Genomic DNA, 23,373 nt, shown 5'->3' on the forward strand with positions numbered 1-23,373 from the left:
AGAACGCTGTAAGTAAATAGATTGCTCAGAAAAGCCACCAGAACAAGGCAGTTTTGCTTCATTAGTGGAGACTTGAGAATTGCCTCAGGCTGGGGGATGGGGTGAGGGCTGCATTCAGATTCAGACCAAGGGCAAGAGTTTGAGGACCAGCCTTCTGTGGATTTGAATATGCATCTTACCGGATACCAGGGAGCAGCTGGTACTCCCAGAAAGGAAGAGGCAGGCTTTTCCAACCCTCACTCCAGTTGGATGATAAAACTATAGCCCACTGGATCCTCGGGGCAGAGCTTCTGTGCCTGCCTGCTTGCATCTCTCACAAGCACCCTATCTTAATAAATCTCTTTCTTTCTTTCTTTTTTTTTTTTTTTTTGCTATTTCTTGGGCTGCTCCCGCGGCATATGGAGGTTCCCAGGCTAGGGGTCCAATCAGAGCTGTAGCCACCGGCCTACACCAGCGCCACAGCAACGCGGGATCCAAGCCGAGTCTGCAACCTACATCACAGCTCACGGCAATGCGGGATCGTTAACCCACTGAGCAAGGGCAGGGACCGAACCGGCAACCTCATGGTTCCTAGTCGGATTCGTTAACCACTGCGCCACGCCGGGAACTCCCAATAAATCTCTTTCTTGCTATCACTTTATCTCTTGCTGAATCGTTCTGTGCAGAGAGACATGAAGAACCTGAACCTCAGTGAGTCCAGACACAGGGTGAGTGATTCTAATTTAAAACCTTGGGTTCAAGTCCCAATCTGGGCTTAGGCTGGGTTCAGGCCCTTAATACTGTCACAGTTTCAACAGGGTTCCCAGTTCCGGTTTCTTCTTCTGCAAGACGAAGACTGGAAAAGGCCAAGGGTATCCCACCTCCTGTGCAGGGTCTCTGTGGGCCAGAAAGATCAATGTAAATGCAAGAAATCATTAGAGAGAAATTCTGGAGGAAAGGAAGCGATGGAAGGGAGGGATCTATCCTCCTAGCACTTTGTGTGGGCCTTCTCCAAAGAGGCCTGAAAGGGCTGCATGTTTTTCAGAGGATTCCAATCCCAGTTGGAGTTCCTTCTGTTGTTGTTGTTTCCTTTCTTCGGCCACGTGCGTGGCACATGTTAGTTCCCTGGGCCAGGGATCGAACTGGAGCCGCATCTTCGACCCATGGTGGCAATGCCAGATCCCTAACCCACTGCACTGTAGCGGAATCTCGAGTTCTTTCTGATCTTCGATGATGCCTTGGTGATTGGACTTTACTTCATTTTCCTCTGAGGAGAAACTCAGACTATCCCATGTTCCAATGGCACAAATCCGATCATGGGGCTTCTCCACTTAAAACCCTTAATTTGCTCGCAGTTTCCATATGGAGAGAGTCCAGAGTCCTCAGCAAGACACGTGAGTTCTTTCTTGATCTGCCTGCCTACACTTCCAGCCCATTTCCCTAGGTTCTCTGCTACGTGCTGTTCTCTAAGTGGGCTTGAGAACACCTGTCTCTCCCTCAACAATAAAAATCATAATGCAGCTACTCACCTTATATATGCATCTCATGTTATGTAAATTAGGTAGCTCTTCATCTCACAGTGAGGCCTTATTTTGTTCACTTTACAAATAAGGAAACCGAGGAGTTCCCATCGTGGCGCAGTGGTTAATGAATCCGACTAGGAACCATGAGGTTGCGGGTTCGATCCCTGGCCTGGCTCAGTGGGTTAAGGATCCGGCGTTGCCGTGAGCTGTGGTGTAGGTTGCAGACGTGGCTCAGATCCCGAGTTGCTGTGGCTGTGGTGTAGGCCGGTGGCTACAGCTCAGATTAGACCCCTAGCCTGGGAATCTCCATATGCCGCAGAAGCGGCCCTAGAAATAGCAAAAAGACAAAACAAAACAAAACAAACAAATAAGGAACCTGAGACTGAGGAGTTAACAGTGTACGGAGATCATTAGCACATGACAATCATGATTCGAAGCTCTAGCTTCAAAGCCTGGGGTCATCCTCCTCTGCCTGCCTGGTCTCCCTCTTCCTTCAAAGTGATGTTTGAGAACTGTTGCCTAGAAACCTGCCTGACACCTTCATCAAATCATAACAGCAGATTCAGTCCGGTCTCCCTCCCAAGATCGCAGCTGCTGGAGGGCAGGAATTCCACGTCCGGCACCATGTCATACACATAATCAGTGTTCAATGCTCAACAGTGCCTTGGAATAGCTGATGGCGTGAAAGAGCCAGAAGGGAACTTTCTCGGGATGTACATTTAGAATGCTGCCTGCGCATTTCATGTCAGCAGCCTTTCTCAGTCTTTCCTTGCTAATCCTCATCCTCATTCGTTGGGAAACACAGTCTCCATCTTTCCAAGCTTGGCATTTTGACCCCCTGACATTGCGCGGGGCAGCTGATGTGCTCTATCTGGGGCAATGCACTGCTGTGGTCACGGGTTTGGGGATCAGACATGGTTCAGTCACTTACTAGCTTGTGGCCTTGGACAAGTTATATAATCTCTTTGAGCCTTAGTTTTCTCATGTGTGAAATACCACAATACTACCTACCCCAGGAGTATGGAAGGTGCCTGGTGGGATGGCATCGTCACTGCTCTTGTTTTCCAGACTGGGAAATGAAGACAAGAGGAGGGAACTTCCCAGAGAGGGATTCAGAGGAGGTGGCCTATGGCGAGCAGGGAGGGGAGTGGGGCCCGGAGCCAGGCCACCGGATCCAGATCTTGAGCAGCCTCCTTAGCACCACAAGGTACAGCCACGAGGTTTGCCGCTGACTCCCCATTTCCCTCACTCCTCAAGGAGACAACCCCAAAGTCTTCCCAGAATGGATCTGAGAGGTGAGTCTCCAACAGATACCAGCTTGAGCCCTGCATGGTGCTCACAGGTTCCAGCGGTCAGTCCCTCATTCTCATAACGAGAAGAACGTTTTAGGGCTGGCTGTACCCCTAAGGGACCCAGACTACTTAAAAACACCCCAGTCCCATGCACGGATCTGGTGCCATCTTGTGTGCTTGGAAAGCCCTGTATACACAAGTCTAGGCTTCCTCTTAGAAGGAGCCCTGTTTGTAAAGGCCTTTCTGGGGGAGGGGTGGGGGTGAGTGGGAGGAGGCAGTGCAGAGACAGAAGTGGACGGGGAAGCCCGGATGTGCCATCTACCCCCCCCCCCACACACACACATAGTATCTGATCCTCCAGCCCCTTGTCTAACTCTAGGGGTCTAAGCCAGAAGGGGGTGGATCTGGAAGCCGTAGGGAGGGTCTCTCTGCAGTCTGCCCACCAGGGGGCACCCGTGGCCACAGGATACCAGTGTTGGAAGGAAAGGCAGGGCCAGCAGGTGGCAGTGTCCTCCAGTGCCTCAGTAAAGCAAGACCAGGAACCCAGAGAAAGAGGGAAACCCCCCTGTACCCCTTGTCCCAGAAGATTCAGGGGAGATGTCACCTCCTCCAGGAGCCTCCCTCTAACCCCTCCGAGCAGGACAGGTGTTCTGCCAGCGTCCCTGCCTCATGAGAAATAATGATACCTCTGCCTTCTGAGTGTTATCTGACCCCCACACCCCTCCAGGGCAGGTTTTGGTTTTTGTTTTTCCTCTTTGTATCCCCGGGGTTAGTACAGCTTTTGAAAAATAACTGGGAATCAGAAAGAGGTGCTGTGCCAGCTAAGAGAAGGCCCGTCCCTCGCGGTTTTCCATGAGTGAGCAATTCCCTTTCTACTTTGGGCAAAGCAGAAATGAGCTGGAGCTGAATGAACGGAGGCTAGAAACCAAGGCGATGAAGAAGTCGGTTAATGGTGCTCCCTTTCTCAACACACTCGTGGAGCAGCCACGTTTGGGAGAGATGGAAAAAGAGTGAGTGAGGAAATGAGAGGACTGGTCAGGAAGGGACCTCCTCAGAGGGAACAGCGTAGAACAAGTGGTCCCTTGGGGCCCCGTTTAGCCCGAGGACGGCAGAGGGATGGTTTCATGGGGTCCGCGCCACACATCCAGACACCATCCACTCCCACCCCTGCACCAGGGTGCAGAGAAGATAGGAATAGAGGTTTTAATCATTGTGCTGCTGCTGTTAACCAGAGTGCAATGAATCCATCCTTCATGGATTTTGATGCCACAGTGTAAATGAGAAGGTTTCACAAAGAAATACTCTGGGACCGTCGGTGACAAAGGGCCAGGCTTCTGGTGGAGAGGGGTGACCAAAGGAGAAATGGAATGAGGAGCAGGGTGGGGAGCAGACCCTGGGCTGGGGGTCTGCGCCTTCCTCATCGTCTCACTCCCATCAGGGCCCCGAGAGGCACAGGTCCTTCCTGGCCCAGGCTGCTGACCAGGACCAGTCCTCAGGAATCTGGCTTCCCTTCCAAGTCAGCCACCTCTAGCTCCAGGCCATGCTTGCTGAGTAGTTGAGGTCCAGAGCAGGCCCACAGATGGCCACCTAAGGGAGAAGGGATGGAGACCAAGGGAAAGAAGAGGGGTCTGGGACCCCTGCAGCCCTTCTCCATTTTCCATCCAGGAGACCCTCAGACGAGTGCAGAGCTGGCGGGGGTGGGAGGGAGACAGCTACAAGCAGCTGTCCTCTAGGTCAGACAGCCCTGCCTCCCCTATCCTGGAGATGGGGAGAGGTGAACCCACAGGAGGGGAGGTAGCAGATCCTCCGGTACCTTTCTCTGCCTGAGCAGTAAGTGAGGATTCTCCCCAGAGGTCACCTGAGCTCCAACGGGGGACGGTGGGGTGGGGGTGGCCTTGGCAGAGTCATCCAGACCTCTTACAATTTTCTGGGATCGCTAGGCTTTGGAGCGGGGAGAGATCACTTAGAGCCCCAACGACTGACCCCACAGGCTGCTGTCGGGAGCTGGCATCCTGAGAAGCAGCCCCAAACTGCTTTGATGAGACCATTGCTCTCGCCAAGAGTGGGTGATCTGGTCCAGGCCACAGGCTCTGGGTCCAGGGCCAGCTAGGAGTCAGAGACACACAGGGCTTCCACGGCGTCGCTCAGACCCTGGTTGACGCCCCCCACGGCCAGGAGGCAGTTCTTGATGACGATGCTGGAGCAGGCACAGCGGGGCGTGGGCATGGCAGGGAGGACCTCCCACTTGTTCTTCCCTGGGTGGAACGCCTCTGCTGTCTCCAGGACAGTGGGTTGGTTCCCTGAAAGAGCCACGGGAACCGGACCTTACAAAGGAGTCCAGCCACCAATCCGAATCGGCAGTCTCTCTCCCTCCCTCCCTCCCTTTGGGACCACAAGCAGAAGCCAAGCAACCCTGACTTCCCTTGGCTGCAGACCTGCTCCTTCCCCACCTTCGGTCAAACAGTCCCTGTGCCCTTCCTGCCTTCTCTATCTTTTCATTCTTCCAGAGTAAGCTTTCTTTCCCCACCACCTGCTTTTACCAGGAGTTTCAAGACACTACTGTCTCTCGTCTGCCTTTTACTACAAGGACAGCTCACATGGTGTAGTTCTCATCAAGCTCCTTTCTTGTGTGGGTAAAGTGGGGAGGGTGACATCTGGGGTTCCCACTGTGACTCAGGGGAAGTGAACCCGAATAGTATCCATGCAGAGGAGGGTTCGATCCCTGGCCTCGCTCAGCGGGCTAAGGATCTGGCATCGCTGCGGCTGTGGCTGTGGGGTAGGTCAGCAGGTGCAGTTCCAATTTGACCCCTAGCCTGGGAACCTCCATGTGCCCCGGTGATGCCATAAAAAAAAAGTGTGTGTGGAGATGTCTATCCACACTGAGTAAACACTGGGTGCCTGGAACCCAGCTGCCCATCTGTCTCTCCTCTGTCGATATTCCTGCCTTCACAATACCTTAACCTTTGGGAGGGTTTATACAGCAAATCTTGAATTCATTAGAATCACTGATTTGGTCAGATTGCTCTCCTACTCCACGACAGAGCTGGCTATCCAGGGAGAAGAGATGAGTCAGCAAAAGAAGAGCAGGGCCCATCCCTGCTACACTTGTCCCTCCAGTCATTCCTGGATAGGGCCCCAGGGATCTGTGCTCAGCCAGCCTGTGTCACCTGGTTGTCGGTATGTCCCTTCTGCTTTCTGGGCCTCAGTTTCCCTTGTATGAAAGGACCGCCAGACCCCATGTGAGCCTATACACAGAGACATGACATCCAGCTGGGAGGAACAGGGTGCTTTGAAGACTATGGAATAAAGCAGTAGGCAGTGGCAGGAAGGAGCCAGCATCTTCTCCTGCTCCTGCAGCATGCCAAGAACCCACCGAGCCCCAGGACCACAGTGCTAGCCCGGAAGCTCTACCCTTACCAAGGCCTCCAGCCACGATGACCCGTCCACTCACAGAGCCGGCCACAAAGTCTGCCCGTCGCTTCTTGAGGAAGAACGAGCGCTCCATCTTCAGCCAACCCCCTAGAGGCCATGGATGATGGCAGGAGATTCACAGAGAGAATGAGATTGTGACCACCCACCCCCCACCAAAGACACAGGACACCCACACAGCTCTCGGCCTGGGCAGCATCTCCGCTCCATGTGCCCTTTGTGCTTAGGGCATATCCCATGGCTCCTGCCATTAGAAATGACAGCCTACCCTCTCGCATGCTGCCTGCTGCCCAAGGAATCATAATCTCGTAACAAATCACCTTGTTCTGCCTCTGTTCGCACAGGCTCTCAGCCGGAGAGGAGGGTGACTAGAGGCAGAGACTGTGGGAGTCAGGGACCCTCCCCTTTCTCCATAAATAGAAAGAAAGAAAAAGCCCTCTCTCGCCCGGCCCTGCCTGGATCTCAGAAGACAAGACAACAGGTGGAAAAGGCTCTGATAAAAACAAGCAGCCAACCAAAGTGTTGTACAGATGAGAGAATTTGATCCCAAGGGCAGCTCTGAATGGAGGGGGGTTTGCAGACTTCTGAAAGGTTCACCCCTCTGGGTAAGCGGGCCTGATGGATGGGGTGCAGGTAAGGTGGCAGATTCAGCCAGAAGGGAGGGGGGCAGCCACGGGCTGGTACCCAGCTTACCCTGTTCCATGTCAAACACGTCCATGGTCCGGAGGAACTTGGGCTGTCGGTAGAGCCGACCCTGCCGCAGGCCACCCAGGCTGTACAAGCGGTCGTCCAGGGTCACGAAGCTGGAGAAGGCCCGCTTACAGGGAATATTGGGGAATTTGGTCCAGGAGCGAGTCTCGATGTCAAAGACCTCGAAGGCATTGACTGCGTACTTGGACTGTCGTCCGCCTGGAGGCCAGAGCAGGGTGAGTAAGTCTCGGGGGACAGGGCTGGGTGTTCCCCGTCTTACTGTCATCGGACCAGACAAAAAGCTCCCTGAGGGATGGGGCAGTGCGATTAACCCCCGGGGCCCAGGAGATGCGCAGCACACAGGCCCTGCTTCCCAGAGGAAGTGACCCAGAAGAGGGGAGGAGGGACAGACATAGGACACAGAACCTGCCTTACCCAGCACATAGATCTTGGAACCTCGGAGGAAGGAGGTGGCAGCATATCTTGGGGTGGGCATGGGGGCCAGAGACACCCACATGTCCTTGAGCATGTCATAGTGTTGGAGGTGGTTGTGTGGACGGAGGTCTAGGCCCATCCCGCCTGCCGCATACACGCGATAATCTAAGGAGAAAGGCCACACAACAGACACCATGAGAGAGGCCCATCGTCCTCATGCCCTGTGGTGGCCGGGCTCTGTTAACCCCTTGAACACCAGCACCGAAGCCAGGCCAGGTTCCCAACCACGGCTCTGCCAGAGAATGGGTTGGTGGCACCATTAAACGTTCCTGCCATGGTTCAGCTGGATCTTCTTTTTTTTATTTTTATTTTTTTTTAGTGCTGCACCAGCTACGGATCGAATTGGAGCTGCAGCTGCCGGCCTATGCCACAGCCACAGCAACACCGGATCCGAGCTCCCTCTGTGACCTATACCGCAGCTCATGGCAACATCGGATCCTTAACCCACTGAGCGAGGCCAGGGATGGATCGATCCCACATCCTCATGGATACTAGTCGGGTTCATTACCATTGAACTACAATGGGAACTCCAAGCCTGGGTCTTCTTGAACCCATGTCAGGGCTACCTGCCTTAGCCTCACTTGGTGTCCGGCTCTTGGTTAAGCCCGAAATGCTAAGCCTTGCACAGAGGTAAACTGTGGTGTAGGCTAGGCCCAGACAACCCTTTGCAGGCCTTGTGCAAAGTGTTGTCTGGGCTTAGTCCCCTGTTCTCCCTTCCCGGGCAGCCAGAGGAGATGCCAAGGAGGAGGGGCATTCCTCCGATGCCCTCCAGTCATGGCCTGTTCCCCAGGCACTCCCGGAGTATAGAGCTCTCTAGACCCAGCAGGAGCCTTTAGAAATGAGGTCAGCCCTGCTGTCATGGGCCTTGCGGGATGCTGGACTGCTGCTGTTTCTTTCTGTGTCTGCATAGGGGAGGGCCATCCTTTTTTTGCAGACTGGAAAGCGTGTGGGCTCCAGGAGGCATCACACACTGAATGGGACAGGGTTAGGGGTGAATTTGAAGAAACCCTGCCCAGGCGGTGAGCTGGGGACTCTGAGAAGAGAATCGAGTCCCCTCCCATTCTCTACTGCTCTTGGCTGCAGATGACACATAGCACCAGAAAGGATGGGCAAGGTGTTCACGTTTCCCAGGGCCTCGTCCTGATATCTCATTCAGCCTCTTAAGGACACAGCCCTACCCCCAGGGCCCTCTTTTTCCCAGGGATCCACTCCTGCCCAGGATTCTGTCTCCTCATGGCCCAGTCCTCACCGCTTCTGGCTCTAAGGGGCCTTTATTTTTCAGGGTTAAGGACTGCTTCTTTCTACTTTCCAATCTTACTAAAGAAAAAGAGAGAGAGAAAAAAAAAAATTCCAGCCCTATGGAGTTCCCATCATGGTGCAGTGGTTAAGCAAATCCGACTAAGAACCATGAGGTTGTGGGTTCAATCCCTGGCCTTGCTCAGTGGGTTAAGGATCCGGCGTTGCTGTGAGCTGTGGTGTAGGTTGCAGATATGGCTTGGATCCCGCCTTGCTGTGGCTCTGGTGTAGGCCAGCGGCTACAGCTCCGATTAAACCCCTAGCCTGGGAACCTCCATATGCTGCGGGGGAGTGGCCCTAGAAATGGCAAAAAGCCAAAAAAAACCAAAAAAACAAAAAAACCAAAAAACCCAGCCCTAGCCTGTGGCTGGGAGATGGGGCCCGCTAATGAGAAATTTGCCTTACACAAACTCTGCCTCTGCCATTCCAGTGTTTACCTGCACGCTTCCAGCTGGAACCTTCCCATCCACCCCCAGACGAGCACGTCTGCACTTGATTCTTATCATCCTTTCAGAGTCACCTGGGTGTCCCTGAGCTCCAAGGCTGGGCTGAGAGCAGCAGCTCAATACCTCCCGTGGCACCTGCGTCATCCTACTTGCCATGCATTATTGAAATCATCTTTATCGGTGCCTTTCACTAGATGGTTAGGTCCTCGAGAATTTGTTAATTGGTGGTCTCAACATCTGGTATAAAGCCCAGCAGACAGGCATGTCAATTCTTAGTAAACTAACAGTTGAACTCATTCAATGCCACAGTTAAGAGCACAGACTCGACCATCACCTGCTAGCCGGGTAGTAACCACAGGCGAGTTATTTAACCTCTGTAGGCCTCACACTGCTTCTCTCTAAAATGAGGGTAGCACTTAAGTCATCGGACAGGTTGTGAGGGTCAAAGGGGTTACTATATATAAAGCACATATGTCAAGGACTCAATGAGTGTTCGTTTTTCGTCTTTCAGCACCAATGATTGAGGCCTGGGGATAAAGGTTACCTTGTCCTTTTCTATCTCTCCATGAGCCTCCCTGCTGAGCATCTTTGTTACTGCGTGTTTGGGAGGCCCTATTGGCCATTCTGCCCTGAGCCATTCTGAATTAGAGTTTCTCCCTGGTCACCTTCAGTGGTCAGACCTGGGCTCCTAAAGGCGGGGGTCAGATCTTCTGCCTCTTTCCTTGCTCCCTGAGACCTAGAACCGTGCCAGGGACAGAGCAGATGCTCAAGAAATACTGGTTTCTGATCTGCAGTCGACCCAACAGGCAGCTGAAATGGTTTGTCCAGAGAAGGAGGGAAGGCTGCCTCCTACTAAGCCTGTCTGATCTGAACTTGGGGTCTCCTAACTCCTGTTGGACCGTTTCCCATGAAACTGTGTCTGTTTTAGCAAAAGAGCTTTCAGAGCCTCCTCAATGGTCTGGGCTGTACTATGCCTGGAAAGGAGGAAAGGACGGCCTTGGAGAAAGTGAAATGGGAATCACAAAACCACATGGTCAGCACAGGCATGATCTGAGAACTCAGTGAACCTGAGTAAGATGGCCCAGGAGCACAACCCTCGGGTCTCCACTCATCAGTATCTTTGACGTTAGGAAACAGATGGTGGGGAGGGAGAAGGTCCTGGAATCAGGTCCCTACGTCCTTCCAGTGGGGCCTGGTGATGGTATGAGGATGGCACGAACATTCCCAGAACCCCAAACATGTGTCTGGAGGTGGTGGCACCTGCGTGGCGCTGTGGGAAGGGATGGATATCTACAGAGATACTGCACTAACCCTCGGGCTCTCCCCTCTGGCCCCGCCTGCCCAGCTTGCTGAGACCGGCCTGGGGGTGTGAGGAGTGGAGCTCTGGCATAATAAGGATTTACTAGACACTTCACTTGTTGAAGTCTCAGTTTTCCCTTCTGTCAAATAAAGCCAGCGGGTCTCTAGTTTTAGTGTCCACTATAAGGATCGAACGGTACCAGGAATGTGACAGCGGCCTCCAACGCGGTGTTGGCTTCCATCCCTTTCCCCACGGACCCCCCCACTCCCTTCTCTCCGCCCGCCCTCAGCCCTGACCCCACTCGCCTTTGGCCGTGACCGAAATGCCCATGGCGGCCTCACGCAGCATGCTCCTCTTCTTCCACTTGCCCTCATCGATGTTGTACATCTCCACGACCTTCAGGGGCAGCTGACTGGTGCCCACACCCCCGATCACCATGATCCGCTTCCCCAGGGCGGTGACGGCCACCCCGGCTCGGGCCGTGGGCAGGGGGGGCAGGGCGGTCCACTGGTCGGCCTCGGGGGAGTAGACCTCAAAGCAATCCATGGGGACGCCGTTGTCGTCACATCCCCCGATGGCATAGACCTGCCCCCCGGTTTCCAGCAGGGAGCAGTAGACCCGGCGGCTGGGCAGTGGCGCCAGGCGCTTCCACTGGAAGTCCTTGACGTTAGGCACCTCCATGGCAGCCCCGAGGGCCCCGCCCGCCGTGGCCCCGCGGAGCGCCAGGGCGCCGGGAGAGGTGCGAGGCTGGGGATCCGCCGGTTACTCCGCGCCCCCTCTCGCCTCCTCCATCTCGCTCCCGTCCGCCGGCTCCCGCCCGACCCCCGGCAAGGGCCCCGACGCCGGCCAGCGCTTCACCGTCCCTCCAGACTCAGCGGTCCGGCGGCGTCCGCGCCCGGCCCTGCGGGAGGAATGGGGGGCGAATCAAGGGCAGCCGGGGCCACGCGCCCTGGCCTCCTGGCGCGGGCGGGCGCGCCGGCTCCCAGCCCCCGGCCAACTTTCAAGGGAAGACGAGGCGGCGAGAGCGCCACCCCGCGGCGGCATCACGCCCGCTCCGCTTTGTCCCCAGCCTCTCGCCGCTGGCCGCTCCCCAGCTCGCGGAAACCCGCGGAGCGAGGGGGGGCCGGGGGCGTTCAGGGATTGGGAGGTCCGGCTGCTTCCCGGAGAAGCGAGGAGTTAACACCTTTCTCCGCGACGCCTGCCTCCCCCAGCCTCTGCTCCCGGCAATCCCCCGTCCCCGCCCCCGCGCCACTTACACAGCCAGGCCGGAGGAGCGCGGCGGCAAGGCGCAGGCAGCGCATTACCCGAGAGCGGCGCGGGGAGCGGAGGAGAGGGCGCTCTGTCCTTCCCCAGTCCGATCGCCGCCGTCACACATGCAGATGAGGAGAATAAATGAGCAGCGGGAAGGAGAAACCGAGCTGCGGCCAGGGGGTGGGGTAAGGGGAGGCCGGCGAGCCTGCTCCACGCACATCCCCACCTGTGCAGGAATCCGCGTGCACCCCGTGGCCGAGCGAGCCGTGACCTCTTTACATAAGCCTTGGCTGGCACCCGGCCCGCGGGGGAGGGAAAGGGCCGGCGGGAGACGCTCACCTTATCTACCGTTCAGGGAAAGCGGGGCACTAGATCCAAGTACCCACATGACAGGGACCAGACTCCCTCCAGTGTGGGGGTGGGCGGTTTGTGAGTGTTTGTTTTGGATGAGGAGGCGGAGAGTCCAATTACCCAGTTTATCTACAGTACACAGACCCTGTTCGTGACAGGCTGGCTCAGTAGTCGGCTTTGCTTTGGAGAGGTATTATCAAATGGTTTAACCTACTATAAACAAGTGATGTGGGTGTGACACGCGCAGACCTGACACAGGTGCATCCAAACAGCAGGTACACCCCGACCTGCGCACATATGCCTTACCTCACACATCCTCTCTCCCTCCACCGGGAAATAGTCATAGCCGGGGAAACTGACACATGCCCAGTGACGTGGACACAGCCAGAGACACAAACATGTAAAGACAAATGCGGGGGTGGTCCCTCCCACATCACCCGTCTTCACACACCTCAGGAAGGGGAAACCAGGTCATCACATCTTGGTTCTCAGCACCAACCCACAGGGCTTGCCAAATAATTCTTTTAAGCCACTCTCTAATGGCCTTATGAGGGCAGTCGTCCCCAGTAACAAAGTGCCCAGGACACCTATCAACTCCTTGGTGTGATGAACTTCAGGCATCTGGGGGCCTCCTACCTGGTTCCCTTGAATAGAGCCAAGTCTTGAAACACTCTGGCTTGGGAGGCTAACAGACTTGGGTTTGAACTCTGACTCTGAAATGATTTAACTGCTCTGAGCCCGAGTTTCCCTATTTTATTTAGGTTAAACCTTGTATTTTGAGATAAACTGTGGATTCACATGCAGTTGTAAGAAATAACATCTTTTAACCCAGTTTCCCTCAGCAGTAGCATCTTGCAAAAGGTATAGTACAATAATATCCTAACCAGGATATGGAAGTTGATGAGTCAAGATACAGAGTATTTCCATCACCACAAGAACCTTTCATGATGCCTTTTTTAAAAGATCGAAGTATAGTTGATTTACAACATTGTGTTAATTTCAGGTGTACCTGTTGCCTTCTTATACCCATGCCTTCCCTCTCCTCCTTGGCAACTACCAATCTGTTCTCCATAATTTTGTCACTTCAAGAGTGTAAGAGTGTTATATAAATATAATCTTTATGCAACCTTTTGGGATTGGCTTTTTCTTTGCTCCCAGCATAATTCCGTGGAGATTCATCCAAGTCGTTGCATGTTTCACTCTTTTTTTTTTTTTTTTTTTTTTTTTTTGCTTTTTGGGGCTGCTCCTGCGGCATATGGAGGTTTCCAGGGTAGGGGTCTAATCGGAGCTACAGTGGCTGGCCAACGCCATAGCCACAGCAACGCAGGATCTGAGCTGCATCTGCGACCTATGCCACAGCTCACGGTGGCAACACGGGATCCTTAACCCACTGAGTGAGGCCAGGGATCAAACCTGCCACTTCATGGTTCCTAGTTGGATTTGTTTCTGCCTGCACCACGACAGGAACTCCTGCTTCACTCTTTTTTTTTTCTGAGTAGCATTCCATAATATAGATATATCCTTGTAGATTTTTGTGACGATTAAATGAGATTATATTTGTAAAATGTTCAGTTCAGCTTCTGACACATGGTGACACATAGCAAGGTCCTGGTAAGTTGCTATTAATACTATTACTACTACAACTACTGTCAACCAAGAAAAAAGAAAAGTGAGAACAAGCGAAAATATTTTGCCCCTCACTTAGAAATGACTTCCTGTGAGAAACAAAAGTCACAGCTCACAATAGGCTCATTTTAACATCTTGAATTCTTGGCTAAGAAATTCCACTGTGGTTTTTTTTTTTTTTTTTTTTTTTTTTTTTTTTTCTTCTTATGGTCGCACCCATGGCATGGAAGTTCCCTGGGCCAGGGATTGAATCCAAACCACTACTGCAACCTATGCCACAGGTGTGGCAATGCTGGATCCTTTAACCCATTGTGCCAGACTGGGGATCAAACCCACACCTCTGCAGTGAACCAAGCCACATCATTCAGATTCTTAATCCATTGTGCCACAGCAGGAACTCCTCCACCTTTTTTTTTTTTTTTTTTTTTTTTTTAAATTTGAATTCTTTGTACTTGCAAAGAAATACCTCTAGAATCTTCATAGTTGTAGGCTGTGTTGGGACTCAGAGAAGACTGGCCTAAGATATACCATGATGGCTTACTGATTACTTAAAGTTAAAGTTACTTGAGAAACAGCCAGTGGAAAAAATATTAAAAAACAAAACAAAACAAAACAAAACATGCTGGGAGTTTCCACTGTGGCACAGTGAGGTAAGGCTTCTTGTGCCCCCCCACCTCCACCCCAGCTCACACAACTCAATAAGCAGGTATAAAAAGTTCCATACTACTTTATTTCTGCATAACTCAAGCTAAATTAAGCCCTGGCATATTCACTTTCTCAGTCTTAAAAATAACCTTAAAGGGAGTTCCCTTGTGGCCTAGTGGTTAAGGACTCAGCATTGTCACTGCTGTGACTAGTGTTGGATCCCTGACCGGAGAATTTCTGCACACTGTAGGCATGGCCAAACTGCACCACCACCACTACCACCACCACCACCCCGCCCCCGGCAACCAAAAATCCTAAGAAAGGTGGCCATCCAGGTATTAATACTCACTTCTTACAGATGGAGACTCTGAGACCTAGTGAAATGAAGTAACTGACTTATGACCATGTGAGCCATTCAGGGTGAGTCTAGTTTGTGAATTCCAAATCCGATGCTCTTTCACTTCATTACAATTACATCACAAATGAAAGAATTGCGCATCATCAAGGACACCAAGCTTCGCTGCTCTCACCTGGCTTTCTGTCCAATAACAGAGAAGGCAGGAGCCCAGATGCTCAAAGGACTCTAGTAACTACCCTCTCCCCATTGCCAGACTGTCTGTGCCAGGTAGCATAGCTGGGGAAGGACTGGAAAACAGCCCCAGAATCAGCCCCATTCTAAACTCATGTTCAGGAGATCCTGTCGTAGCTCAGCAGAAACAAATCCCACTAGCATCCATGAGGATGCAGGATTGATCCCTGGCCTTGCTCAGTGGGTTAAGGATCCAGCATTGCTGTGGCTGTGGCGTAGGCCAGTGGCTACATCTCTGATTGGACCCCTAGCTTGGGAACCTCCATGTGCCGCGGGTGCGGCCCTAAAAAGCAAATAATAAAATAAAATAAAATAAAATAATTTTAAAAAATTCAACTCATGTTCATGTCCTGCAAGCATCCCCCTCAATGAGGACCATGGGATCTAGGGACTCAGACTCTTGGAAAAGTACTAAGAAGAGGATGCCTTCCAGGCCATGGCCTAATTGCTTGTTCTGGAAGTCCTGGCTTCTCTCCATCTCCCCCATGCCTTCCCCCCTCGGCTCTTCCTCCCAGCCAGGTGACATCCTTTAGTCCATACGCTGAAAGCACATTGAGGAAGCTTGTAACCTAGCAACGGCCACTTAAGATTCCCTGAGTCACCTGCGGTTTCCACGCCTGGGCTGAGTGCACCAAGCTGGGGACTTAGGAGTGCCAGGCAGAGCTGGGGAGTCCAGTGACCCCTTTTGATTCCTCACCAGCTCATTCCAGTGCGTAATCACTTTCCCTGTCAGGAAGTTCTTCCTCACGTCAAGCTGAAATCCTTCTTGCTTTTGTTGCATCGGGCCTGGGTTTCTCTTCTCTCTTGGAAACTGTCTGAGTTTTTGCCTTGGTTACAAGGCGGCACTGGGAAGGTAGGGATGAGGGGAGAGGAAAGTCCACGAAGGCCTCTGAAGATAAAGCCTTTGGTACTTTGGAGTCTTGATTATTGTGATTTGAGACATCAGTCAAGTTCACTGAAGGGGTGCTCAGCCCCAGAAAAGATAACTCAGGTTCTTTTTTTTTTTTTGGTTGCAAGTGTGGCATATGGAGGTTCCCAGGCTAGGGATCGAACTGGAGCTACAGCTTCGGGTCTACGCCACAGCCACAGCAATGCAGGATCCAAGCTGTGTCTGTGACCTACACCTCGGCTCACAGCAATGCTGGATCCTTAGCCCACTGAGCGACGCCAGGAATCGAACCTGCATCCTCATGGATACTAGGTGGGTTGTTATTTCCCCTGAGCCACATGGGAATTCCCACTCAGTTTTTTTTTTTTTTTTTAAGTGTTATCTTGGGTTTATTAAGGTCTTCTTTACCTAAAACAGAATGCCCAGTCTGATTCAGTATCGATTGAGTTTATTAGATATTCAGGGGCTGGACTTCACTGAATTGCAAGTGAAGAAGCTGAGGCTGTGGATGAAGGGGCAGTTTCTTCCCAGGGAAGCCAGGCAGATTCCCAGCGGGGCAGACTGTGGATGGAGCGACTGTGGCAGGGCCTCAAGGGACGGGTGGGATTCCAGATGGAGGGCACATATGGGGGTGGGGTGGGAAGAGGACTTGTTTAGCTATTAAGTGCTACAGTAGCTCCTTTCTCCCTCCTGAAATATAGTTTACCTTCTTCAGTGGGCACCTCCAGAATGCCCTCTGTGGGCACCATGCTGGCGGAGGGGCACACCTGGAGCCCCGGAGGCCGCGGATCCCCTTGCCTGTGGAGCTCTCTTTCTGCAGTGCCCCACCGTCTTGAGGGCAGTGGGAAGGTGTGTGAACTCTGGAATCAGACAAGACAGGGCCTGAATCTGGGGTCGGTCGCCCCCTGGCTGTATGACCATGAGGAAGTCACGTATACCCCAAACCTCAGCTCCTCATCTGTGAAAAAGGGAAGAAGAAAATGAACTTTCTAGCATTAGGGGAGCACAAGATGCCAGGCATAGTTCCTGGGTGTGCAGTGGGCCCTCTGTAAAGGGGAGCTGGCTTCCCTCTGTCTGTGATGGCAGGTTTCTGCACCTCTGACTTTCTGAGTGCTCCAGCCAGCGCACCCAAAGAGCAGGCGCCAATCTCACCAGGTAGGCACCTTACCAGTCCCCCCACCCCACCCCCCACTATAATCCACCATTCCTGGGCCTAAGGCTTGGACAGGATATCTTTCTTTCTAGCTAACTGGAATCCCTCCCGCAGCAGCCTAAACAGCATTCGGATCTGGAGAACAACTGGGGCCCTTCCTTTAGAAAATCAGCTTCTTACTCCTTGCCAGAAAGCTTGGGCTGGGGGTGCGGAGTGAGCATGGCTCATCCAGTCAGGATGGAGGCGGACCACAGGAAGCATAAATTCCTCCCCCAACATCAAAAATCCTCGCCAGAGTGCCCTCCTGCCCAGTCCCAAGATTCAGGCCCTGTCTGTCTGATTCCAGAATTCACACACCTTCCCACTGCCCTGAAGATGGTGGAGCACTGCAGAAAGAGAGCCCCAGATGAAGGATTTGGGGCTCAAGCAGACTTGATGGGAGATGGTTCGACACAGGTGCCAGCAGTCGCAACCATCATTTGCACCTGTTCACATGGCGCTGCCACCCTTGGGGTGGCCATCTGGGGTCCCACAGAATGGCCTCAGACAAGGGGGCTTCCCCTCCCTACCATGCAGTTTTGATTAAAGAGTTGAATTAGTCACATTCCTTCCATGACCCACCTTGCTTTCTCCTCCTTCCCCAGAGCCCACAGCTCGGACCACAGAGCTCGGAGCCTAGAGGGACTTAATGGGTGTCAGTTATGAACACACCCATCCAACCGTGAGCAACTTCCTGCCTATTTAGGTAAAATCGGGAGACTTGTAAGGTGAATACAGGTAAGGGATGAGAGGTCAGCTGCGAGATTTAGAAAAGAAAGAATTGGATAGCTGCCGACTCTCCCGCTGTTTAATGCCTAAGATGATAATGACAGCAGGAAGGGAAGCCGTCTCTGAAAGACCCTGGCCATTTCCCTGTGTTTATGGAGGAAACTGTAAGAGGAAATGGGGCTTATAATAAAGCCTGAGGATCTGGGTTATAAAAAGGAAGAATTTCCTGCTCAGGAGCTTCAGAAAATGAAAATAGCTGCAGGAGGTGAGGTGAGAGGCCGTGGTGCCACCTCCCCTGAGAGATACTGAAACAGGAAAGACACAGGACTAAGAGTCAGGAGACCTCTGTCCCAGCCCACGGATCGTCCTAGCCAGGTTGTGCCCCTCTGGGCGAGTCATAGCCATTCTGGTGCGAGTAAAACGAGAAGGAAGGGAGAGGAAGAGGACGCCTGCTTGAGGTCTCTCTCAGCGGGAGTGTTCTTCCTCCGCGGGCCCTGCGGGGTGGGAAGACCCAGAGGGAGAATCGTTTAACCGCAGCGACAAAGCAGCAAGTTTCAGAATGGACATCCTCACATTCTTCTGGGTGGTGCGAACGCACAGAGGTCTGGCCTGACCGGCTTTTACAGGCACTGGCCGCTACCCGGTCACCGGAAGGGACTTTCCTGGGGAGCTTCCCTTGACACCGCTGTCCCTACCACCCTCATTCCTTCTCCTCAGCTGGGGACACGGGGACCTGTGTTAGCTGCAGCTGGTGCTAATGGGCTGGCTCCTTGTTGACCTTGGCCATGCACCTGGACACCAAATCAAACTTCCTGTTGGGCCCCGACACTTCTGGGGTGCCTATTGCCTTTCCTCCCGGCAGGCCAGGCGGCGGAGGGCTCAAGTCATCCGGATTCTGGCCGTTCCTCTAAACGTGAAAACGGGCCCGTCTGTCACAGGTCACTAGGCCAGGGCCTGGCTGGGCACTGGTAGGGCTGATCCTCCACCCCTTCAAATACAGAGGAGAGCAGAGCCTTCCCGGGGCCCTGGGCGGCTCTGCTGAGGAGCAAAGGCCGCAGGCTGGGGCAGGCAGCCGCAGAGCACTCAAACATAGCTCTTTAAATGCCCATTAGTAAGTTAATATCGCCATTTCCAGAGCCAGCAGCATCCTCCATTCTTCTTAATTAAAAAGAGCTCCACGTCCTGGCCGAGCGGAGAGAGGGCTCTGAATGATTTACACACCAGCCCCGCTGCTCCAGCTGGGAAATCTGCAGGGAAGATTGATTGGCAGATGCGCGCGGCGGGGCGGAGTAAAGGGGGGCGGTGGTGGGGGCGGGGTAAAGGGGGTGGTGGGGGCGGGGTAAAGGAGGAGATGGTGGTGGGCGGGGTAAAGGGTGGCGGGGGCGGGGTAAAGGGGAGTGTCGGGGGCTGGCTCTCCTGCAGGCAGGCTCTAAGCTAGCAGAGCGGTGGACCCACAGTCCAGTCCCACAGAGCTCCGAGGCCCAGGAACAAGACCTTCCTCAGACAAAAGACTCTCCTGCTCACCTCCCGCAGGGGCCCTTATTTCCCAGTAAAACCACCCATCCCCGGGACAAAGCTCAGGCTGCGAGGCTGTTGTCTCACTTCTGTTTGGAACTGCTCCTTAGAGAGCCCCTAAGGTGGGTATTGCTCACCTGGTAAAATCATATGTATTGGTTTTCTATCAATCCTCACTGCTGACATGAGAAGGAAGACATCTCATGGCCTGACTCTCCTTCCCTGCCTCCCTGTTAGCATCAGGTTTTGTGTGAACCTGGTGTGCATTGGAATCCAAGACTCTGGGCCCTTTCCTGGGGCTGGGAGGAGTATGATGGGTGCCCACACATTGGACTGGTGTGAGATGACAGTCAGCTCAGGGCCTCTAGAGAGCTGGGACCCAACAGCAGTTACCCTCAGAGGTCCCAGCCGTCTTGGGCTCTCCCTCCTTGCCAGGTCTCGGGGCAGCTTCTGACAGAGCAGCCTCATTCTCCGCCCCTTGGCTCTGCTCACCTCCAGGAGCCCACCATCCTCCATGGGTGCCAGAGAAGTGGGTCCAGCCCATCCTCCAGCTGGAAGGACCCCTACAGAGAGTCAGGGTGGTTCCCTCTGGCAAGGTCTCTCCTGATCACCTCCCCTTGTCCTCTGGTGCTTCACATCTCACACACACACACACACACACACACACACACGTGCGTGCACACATGCCCTCCTCCCCAGAGGTTCAGGAGAAGGGACCAGGCAGAGGCACATTAAAGAGGAGGGGGGGTGGGGACTGCAGAGCTGGCATCATCCAGTGCCCTGCTTTAACCCTTCCTCCCACGGGAGCTCAGCAATCTGCCACAGCAGCAAGGTTGCCATCTGGCATGGTGACCTGTGTTCTCTCTGTGCTGGAGACGGAGAAGGGGGGTGGGGAGGCGTGACGGGCTGGCTGCAAGTGGGTTTTGTGCGTGCGTGTTTAAGAATAGATGTAAGTGAGCCCGGGGAAGGGTGGAAACAGGCTGAGCCTTGGCTGAATCAGAGGGCCTGTCCGTCCTCATCAGCCAGGATGCCACTGGGAGGTCTGAGGAGCGCAAAAAGCTTGCACTGCTTTCCCGGTTGAGGAGAGAGCCCTTGAGCGCCATCCGTAGCCTGTCCAGGGAAGATGGCTGCTTCTCTCTCAGTCTTTCCTGGACATCGCCAGGCCGAGAAGTATTCACGCCCTGACCCAGTGGCTGGCACCCCAGTGGAGACTGCCACCAGGGATCTTGTGTTTCCTTTTGTTCTTGGCAGTCCTGGCCCAAGGGCCTATTTTCTTTCTTGGATGACATCCCTCCCCGGTGGCCCCAGCCTCAGGAGTTATGTCCTGAGAGGTTCCTGGGTGCAGACACTCCCAAATTCCAGGTGAAGATCTCTTGTCAAACTTTAGGGCAGGGCTGAGCAAACATGACTCGTTGGCCAAATTCGGTCCTCCACCCGTTTTTGCATGGCATGTGATCTGAGAACAATTTTTACATTTTAATTTTTTCTTTCTTTCTTTTTAAAATTTTTGCTTTTTTAGGGCTGCACCTGCACATATGGACGTTCTCAGGCTATGGGTTGAATCAGAGCTGCAGCTGCTGGCCTACACCACAGCCACAGCAATACAGTCCAGGGATCAAACCTGCATCCTCATGGATTAGTCGGATTTGTTTCCGCTGAGCCATGATGAGAAGGCCCAGTTTTTACATTTTTGTTATTTTATTTTATTTTATTTTATTTATTTTATTTTATTTTATTTTTTGCTCCTTAGGGACGTACCTGTGGCATATGGAGTTTCCCAGGCTAGGGGCTGAATCAGAGCTACAGCTGCCGGCCTACACCACAGCCACAGCAACGCCAGATCCGAGCCACGTCTGAGACCTACACCAGAGCTCACGGCAACGCCAAATCCTCAACCCACTGAGCGAGAGCAGGGATCGAACCTGCGTTCTCATGGATGCTAGTTAGATTCGTTTCCGCTGAGCCACAACGGGAACTCCCGGTTTTTACATTTTTAAATAGTCGGGGAAAAAATCGGAAGAAAAATATTGTGTGACACGTGAACATTATGTGAAATTCACATTTCATCATCTATAAATAAGGTTATATTGGAACGCAGCCACGCTCATTTGCTCATTCGTTTATGTGTTGTCTGTGGCTGCTTTCCCACTACAATATAGTGGAGAGAAATAGTTGCAACAGAGAACAGAGAGCGTATGGCCTGCAAAGTGCCAAATATTTACTATCTGGTGCTTTATAGAAGATGTTAGTGGCCCCCACATGCCTTAGGCTACTTTAAGGGAAACAGAGGGATACCACCTTTTTCTTGACAACTTGTTTCTCGATTACCTTAACATGCTTAGTTGGCACAGCAATATCTTGTGACAATGGAGGGAAACTAACATTTGTTGAGCACCTACTGTACACTAGGCACGTTTTTTCTGTTTATCATGTAATCTTTTTTTTTTGGACTCGCCTAAGGCATGAAGAGGTTCCCAGGCTAGGGACTGAACTGGTGTCACAGCAGTGAGAATGTGGAATCATTAACTGCTATGTTACCAGGGAAACCCCCTTATTATGCAGTTTTTACAGCAATTTTTTGTGTGTGTCTTTTGAGGGCCACACCCCGCAACATATGGAGGTTCCCAGGCTAGGGGTCTAATCGGCTGCCGACCTACGCCATAGCCACAGCAACGCCAGATCCGAGCCACATCTGCAACCTACACCACAGCTCACGGCAACGCTGGATCCTTAACCTACTGAGCAAAGCCAGGGATTGAACTTGCAATCTCATGATTCCTAGTTGGATTTATATCCACTGTGCCACTACGGGAACTCCTTTTTTTTTTTGGCGGTGCCTTTAGTATGTGGAAGTTCCCAGACCAGGGATTGAATCCATGCCACAGCAGAGATCTGAGCCGCCGCAGGGACAATGCCGGCTGGATCTTTAACTCACTGTGGTACAGAGAACTTCATGCAGCAACCTTGAGAGGTATAGGCACTAATAGCAGTTTACGTTATGAAGGCATGGGGCTCAGAGGGATTCAGAAACTCACCCAAGTCCTTGAGGCTAATCAGAAAAGGATTCTGGGTTCAAACCTAGGTCTCTCTGAAAATATCTTCTTCCAAAACCACTATCTTCTCCAGGCCACCACGATTCCAAGATTGAGACAGGATAGTAACTCAGCTAGTCAGTGTAGGAGCATGGGCTTTGATGCATTCTTTGATATGGCCATTGAATTAACATTTGTGGCTTAAGGGCTCCACAGGCCTTGTTTGCGATAGAGAGTGTACCTACGCCCAAAGGGACGTTAATCTCTAATCCCCCGTGACTCAGTTTATAGGGAGAGAAGGGCAAAGAAACTATGAGACTGATGGGACATTTCTACCCCTAGGGCCCTACTGGACAAGGACTGATATAGGTAACTGAGCAAGGCCAATGGGAGAAAACCACATCTCTCTGGACCCCACGTTGGTACCCACCCAACTTTAAGGAATATAAACCCCTATAGGACAATAGAGAAAGGGGGCTCTTCTCCCCACTCCCAGCAGCCCTGGGAGCCGTCTGCTTTCCTTTAATAAAAACTTTGCTTGCTTGCTGCCTGTGTGTTTGTGGAGTTCATTCTTCGAGTGCCGTGAACAAGAACCCAGATTCCGGTATCATCTGATGACCTCCAACAGTCCAGGGAGGAACTACCCAGACAGCTACTGATTTGGTCATTCCCACCAACAGGAACTGAGACGTAGGCTCCAGGCACCCTAGACCCCACCTCAGGTTCCCTCAGCCTCAGAGCCCAGACTTTAGGGGAGGGGACTGTGTCGCAGGCATCAGGTCAATGACACAACAGGGACAGCTCCCATCAGCGCCACCTCCCTCCTCCAGCTTCCTCATTTCTGGCTATCTACTTCATCACTTATTAGCTTTCCTTCGGGAAGATTCAATTTGCATTTAAATAGAAAACCTCCGGAATGGCTCTGATATAACAGTTAAGGTGCTAATTACAAATTCATTTCTCTTTAAATATTAAAGCCCTTCAATTCATCTCAGGGGTGATGGAAGGCGGGAGGAATTCATGGTATTTATGAGTAATGAAGGCTGAGCTGTTTACTGCAAAGCCCTTACAACTGCCCCCCAGCAGAGGGCAGAGAGGAGGTGT

At 52.7% G+C, this 23,373-nt stretch overlaps 1 protein-coding gene across 1 annotated transcript; it reads right to left on the reverse strand.

The window, feature by feature from the left end:
* Positions 3,949-12,064, reverse strand: KLHDC8A (kelch domain containing 8A). The gene is made up of 6 exons (XM_003357392.4): positions 11,707-12,064; positions 10,756-11,351; positions 7,349-7,513; positions 6,917-7,132; positions 6,212-6,313; positions 3,949-5,094 (listed from the first exon to the last, which is right to left on the reverse strand). Exons 2-6 carry the CDS (start codon positions 11,129-11,131, stop codon positions 4,901-4,903), a joined length of 1,053 nt encoding a protein of 350 aa, XP_003357440.1. The 5' UTR covers positions 11,132-11,351; positions 11,707-12,064; the 3' UTR covers positions 3,949-4,900.

Source organism: Sus scrofa, chromosome 9 (assembly GCF_000003025.6).
Source record: "Sus scrofa isolate TJ Tabasco breed Duroc chromosome 9, Sscrofa11.1, whole genome shotgun sequence".
In the NCBI taxonomy this organism is placed as follows: Eukaryota; Metazoa; Chordata; class Mammalia; order Artiodactyla; family Suidae; genus Sus; species Sus scrofa.

Excerpts from the sequence above, each read along its gene's own strand:
- KLHDC8A (XM_003357392.4), bottom strand. The coding sequence starts at position 11,131 with ATGGAGGTGCCTAACGTCAAGGACTTCCAGTGGAAGCGCCTGGCGCCA. Across the intron at positions 7,514-10,755 it reads CATTTCGGTCACGGCCAAAG|ATTATCGCGTGTATGCGGCA; the intron begins GCGAGTGGGGTC and ends CTTTCTCCTTAG. Across the intron at positions 5,095-6,211 it reads CATCGTGGCTGGAGGCCTTG|GGAACCAACCCACTGTCCTG; the intron begins GTAAGGGTAGAG and ends TGGCTCTTTCAG.